At 39.3% G+C, this 5,899-nt stretch overlaps 2 protein-coding genes across 2 annotated transcripts in view; one reads left to right on the forward strand and one right to left on the reverse strand.

Moving 5' to 3' along the window:
* TRPC5 (transient receptor potential cation channel, subfamily C, member 5) overlaps positions 1 to 5,899 on the reverse strand; it is a 244,509-nt gene that overhangs the window by 172,154 nt on the left and 66,456 nt on the right. The window lies entirely within an intron of this gene.
* Positions 5,540 to 5,875, forward strand: LOC102818338 (uncharacterized protein LOC100288395-like). Its single transcript, XM_006873254.1, has one exon. It carries the CDS (start codon positions 5,540 to 5,542, stop codon positions 5,873 to 5,875), a length of 336 nt encoding a protein of 111 aa, XP_006873316.1.

Here is a 5,899-nt window from a genome sequence, read left to right on the forward strand (position 1 = left end):
TGTGAAATGCCATCGAGTCGGTTCCGACCCATAGTGACCCTGTATAGGGTTTCTGAGGAGCAGCTGGTGAGCTTGAACCACTGACCTTGTATTTCAAACGGCTTTGCAGTCTGATGCATTAACCCACAGTGCCACACCAGGACTCCTTTTGGGTTGTTGTTGCGTTGTTACATGCTATGGAGTCAGTTCCGACTCATAGTGACCCTGCACAGGGTTTCCGAGGCTGTAAATCTTTACAGGAGCAGATAGCCTCATCTTTCTCTCGTGGAACAGCTGGTAGTTTCGAACTGCTGACCCTGAGGTTAGCAGCCCGGTTTGTAACCACTATGCTACCGGAGCTCTTTTGGGTAGTGACTATTTATTCCTTCCAGCTTCTTTTGATGTTTTCTGCATCATTTAATATTTTACCCCCCCCCCCCCAAAAAAAAAAAATCCCTTAATACCACAAGTCGATATTTGAATTTTTTCTTAAGTTGCCTCAGTTTGAGGAATGCTGAGTGTGTTCTTCTCTTTTGGTTTTCTAACTCCAGATCTTTGCACATTTTATTTAATATTTGAGTTTGTCTTCTCTAGCTGACCTTAGAAATTCTCTGTTCAGCTCTTCTACCTCTTCATTTCTTCCATTTGCTTTAACATCTATATAGTGGAGAGCAAGTTTCAGAGTCTCTTCTGACATCCATTTTGGTATTTTCTGTCTTTCTTGTCTTCTTAATGACTTTTTGCTTTCTTCTTGTATGATGTTCTTGATGGCATCCCACAACTCTTCTGTTTTTTGGTCATTAGTGTCTGATGCATCAAATTTGTTCTTGAGATGATCGCTAAATTCAGGTGTTATATATTCAAAGTCATATTTTGGCTCTCGAGGACTTAATGTTAATTTTCATCGGCTTGAGATTAAACTTGCATATGAGCAATTGATGGTCTATTCCACAGTCTGCTTCTGGTCTTGTTTTGGTAGATGATATGGAGTTTTTCCGTTGTTTCTTTCCACAGGTGTAGTCAATTTGATTTCTGTGTATTCTATATGGTGAGGTCCATGTATATAGTTGTCTTTTATGTTAAAAAAAAAAAGGCATTTGCAACTCAATACCATTGGTATTGAAAACTTCTATCCTATGATCTCCATCATCATTTCTATCACCAAGGCCATATTTACCAACTGTTGCTCCTTCCTCGTTGTTTATAACCTTCACATTCCAATCACCAGTAATGATCAGCACATCTTGATTTCATGGTTGATCAATTTCAGACTGAAGAAGTAGGTAGAATTCTTCAGTTGTATCACTAGCTTTAGTGGTTGGTGCATAAATTTGAATAATAATGTATTCACTGGTCCTCCTTGTAGGTATATGAATATTATCCTGTAACACATAGTATTATACTTTTTTTAAGATAGATCTTGAAATGTTATTTTCGTTGATTAATGTGACACTATTCGTCCTCAATTTGTCAGTCCCAACATAGTATATCATGTGAATAGACATCACAGCAATTTTCTTTTTGAACTTTTTATTGTGATTTGGATGAACATTTATGGAGCAAATTGGTTTTCCATTCAACAATTCATACACAGTTTGTTGTATGCCACAGATTGCAATCCCCACACTGTAGTAGCACTCTTCCCACTTCCTCCTTATAGTTCCCCTTTCCATGTGCCCTTCTTTCCTGTTTCTTCCTGCTTGGGGACCTCTGCCCCTGGGCAAGTGCAGCCCTTTGGATCTCAAATAGTTGATTGTTCTAAGGAATACTTACTTCCAGCAACTTAAAAAAATATATATCCCTTTTGGCATTGCAGTACTTAGCAGTCTCTCAAACTGACCCCGTCCCCAAACTCTTGGATTCTAAGTGCTTTGATAAGAATTGTGAACTGGGGAACATAGGATAAATGGGTTCTGTGTGAGGTCAAGGGCAGATCGGGAATTTTTTTTTTCTCTAAGAAAAAGTGACTGAGCCACAGAAAACCTAAATCAAGGGATGTATAAGTAATTTGTCTTCATAGAAAGGAGAGCAAAATATGAAATATTCTACTGTTCTGCTTTTTATATTTAGAACATGAAATGTAAAACTCAATAAGTATACTATCAGTTTGATGAGTGGAATGTTATTAATTTCTAAATTTTGCACAGTTTAGGGAGGGAGATGGATGAAAAGGTGATGTAAAGAGATAGGAGAAGACAGAGATGGAGAAAGTGAGACAGAATGAAATTCATAGGTCAATAAATAGAAACATGCTGACCAAGAGGGGTTTTGGTGTGGAGCTGTAGGATAAGCACTAGACTGCTAACCGCAAAGTCAGTAATTCACACCCATCAGCTGCTTCTAGGGAATCCTATTCAGGGTCACTATGATTCAGAGCTGACTCGATGGCACTTAACAGCAACAACAACATAGGGAGATAGAAGGAGCTCTTGTGGCACAGTGGTTAATTGCTCACTTCCTAACCAAAAGTTTGTCGGTTCAAACCCAGCAGCTGCTACATGGAAGAATGGTGTGGAGTCTGCCTCTGTATAGATTATAGCTTTGGGAATTCAATGTGGGAGTTTTAATCTGTCTTAGAGGTTGCTGGAGCCCTGGTGTGGCACTGTAGGTTAATGCGCCAGACTGCAAAGTGGTTTGAACTGCAAGGTTGGAGGTTCAAGCTCACCAGCTGCTCCTTAGAAACCCTACACAGGGTCGTTATGGGTCGAAACCGACTCGGCAGCACTTAACAACAACAAGAACAACAACAGAGGATTGCTGTGAGTCTAAATAGACTCGATGGCAATGAGATTTTTATTTGTTTTTAATAGGGATGTAGAGAAGCTAAGAAGAACAAAACAAAGAAGACATAAAAACACAAACTAACTCCAAACAAAAAAGAAGTGCTGATAAGGAAGCCAGAAGTTAAATAGGTTTGTGTGTACATAGCACCCTCTTGTATTTTGAGCTATGTGCATAATAGTAGGTTATTGCTTTCTTTTAAAACTGTGTGGATACTCTATAGCGTTATTTAACACACACCTGTGGTGCTGTGGGCTAATGCGCCAGACTGCAAAACCGTCTGAACTGCGAGGTCGGCAGTTCAAGCACATCACTTGCTCCTCAGAAATCCTATACAGGGTCTCTATGGGTCGGAACTGACTTGACGGCACTTCAGTATCACTTTCTTCTGTATTTCCTTCCCTGATACCACTTTTTCTCTAATAAAAAAACAGAGATATTTTGAGTTAATAAAGTGTCTGTCTATGCTGTCTAATACTCATTCTCCTAGATTTCAGATGGAAAGTTTCCAACAGCAACAAATGTGATTCTGATAAGACTTATGTTAGTATAAGAGGGGACTTTACAAAAAATTGGTTGAAAATGGAATAGAAAGGTAATGGAATTTTCCCAAGAATTTTTCTGAAGCCCTTTCATAAAAAATCGAGTGGGACAAACCAAGCCATGTGGGAGAGCAGTAAGCCACAGATATCATATGATGGACAACTTGATGTAATTCAAGAAAAATCCTAGAGATAGGGTCAGCTGGCTGTGAAACCTCCTATGCATTGTTGGGTCCCACTTTGGTCAGAATTTCTAGACACTAGGCAATTAAAGACTTGGCAGTATCCTGCAAGAGTTAAATGATGGCTGCTCCCTAAGATTCTTCAGTATGGAAGGCCTGACTGACGCTGAAATGAGGGAGGAATCAATCTGATCCCCCAAAGCAACATAGACTCTATAGAACTTGGGGAGTCCAGGTCCTAACTCAGCTTCCTCAGTTGTTATCATTGTTGTTAAGTGCCATTGAGTCAGTTCCGACTCATAGCAAGTCTGTATAGGGTTTGGAAGGAGCGACTGGTCAGCTTGAACCACCGACCTTGCGGTTCACACTGACTTCGCAGTCCATCCAGCACATTAACCCACGGCACCGCAGCTTCCTCAGTAGTTCAGTTTAAAATTGCGGAATAGACATGTGAGCTTCACACCATATGAGGACTTCAATAAGTTCTTGAAAAACTCCCACTATTTTTCAATTACATTTGTCCACTAACTTTTTAGTATGGGTATCTTTCCTTAAGCTTTTACAATAATGGTCTTATGCAATATTTGTTCTTTTGTGACTGACTAATTTCACTCAGCTTAATGTCCTCAAGGTTCATCCATGTTATGTGGTGGTTTTCCGCTTCCTTGTTATTCTTCAGGGTAGCAAACTTTGCTTATCCATTATTCCACTGATGAGCAATTAGGTCTCCATCTTTTTGCTATTTTAAATAGTATTGCGATAAACATTACTGTGCATATATCTACTCGTGTTCTGGCTCATGTTTCTTGTAGACACAGACGCACTACTTAAGCAGATGAGAAAGGGGTGGTGGGGTAGAGGGGAGCTATCTATGAATCAAACAAATAAAAAATAAACAAACATCTGATTAAGCAATATGAGATATGTCAAATTACCAAAAACTTATTGCATCTTCAACAAATTCATCAAGGGGTGGGGGTAAACGCAACAAATATGGAAGATAGATTATATTGGACCTAGATTAAAAATAATCAATATTGCTTTACTTAGTAACAGGATTTGCATAGTCTAACAAATGAGTCCTGGTATGGTTCTGTAGGTGCTGTGAGAACTGAACTGCTAACCATAGGTTGGCAGTTCAAATTCCCCAGCCACTCCTGGAAAGTCCTGTACAGGGTTGCTAAGGCTCAGAACTGACTTGATGGCACTTAACACCACAACAACAAACATTCAGATAAAAATAGTATATCCTTGGCTTTAAACAAATAAGAACTAGCTGGAAAATATGGAAAACCGACACTAAGAGAAAATGGCCAAGGAATTAATTTTATAGCTTAAGTTGTCCAAAGTTTGGCAAAAAAAAAGGCCATGTAGGACTTTGATTTACCATACACTCTCCAGACTGCAAGGGCAACTGGATTATTAAAAAATACCAAAAAGAAAAAAAAATGTAGCAGCAGCAAGATATAAATGGCAATGAGGCAAAGGTGCTAATAAAAACAGTCAGTTGAAAAGACTCATAATGAATGTATCTTCCTCAATAGACTTGTTCAAGAAAAGTAGATAAGCTGCCTATGTGAAGTTCAAAGGGAAAAGTATGGTATGAGTACTAGCTTCTCATAAAGTCATCAACATAGGAGAGGCAATATGTAGAGAAACCAGGTCAGCCTTCTGGATAACTCGTGATAGGGGTATCCTGCAGCCAGAACCTGTAAGATGGATAAAGATGTACAGATACTAATCTTTATGTTTCTCTTTTTTTGTTACTAGATCTGTTTTGCTGTTGTCTCTTGGCTATGGCAATCTGTCTGATGATCATTATAACAGCAGTCCTCTACTAGTTTAAACTTTGTGGGAAGTTCATCAACATCATCAAAAAGTACTGTAGGACTACTGGCCTCATTTTATACTTGGTCATCACCATAATATTAACAGCCTTATTTCTTGTCTAAATCAACTACAGTGCCATTGACAGCCCACAGGGTTCCTTGTCATCAGGATCCCATCTGTGGCAACTTTTAGTCATATATTACCTACTGAGAAGGGCATAGAGGCATGGAGTCAGTGTCGATTCCTGTTCTGCTTGGTGGTCTTGTTAACTGTGTAGCCCAGTTAATAACAATCGCTGAAGAACTTCTACACATGATGACGCAAGAACAACAACGTCCTTGCAACGAACAAAATGATAGAGAAGAAGAGATGAATGGAGATGCACCTCCTCCTGAGGAACCACCGCTGCCGGATCTTGCTGAACTCTCAGATTTAGATTCCATACTTACACCAAGGGATGATGAAGACCTAATCCTTGATATAGATCAAGCTATGTTAGCCATGGATGACTTCTGTGATGATTCGCTCTGTGGTATAATCGATGATTTAAGAAGTGATTAAGATGCAATTTGTCTCCAGCAGCAT

Source organism: Chrysochloris asiatica, unplaced genomic scaffold (assembly GCF_000296735.1).
Source record: "Chrysochloris asiatica unplaced genomic scaffold, ChrAsi1.0 scaffold00231, whole genome shotgun sequence".
NCBI lineage: Eukaryota > Metazoa > Chordata > Mammalia > Afrosoricida > Chrysochloridae > Chrysochloris > Chrysochloris asiatica.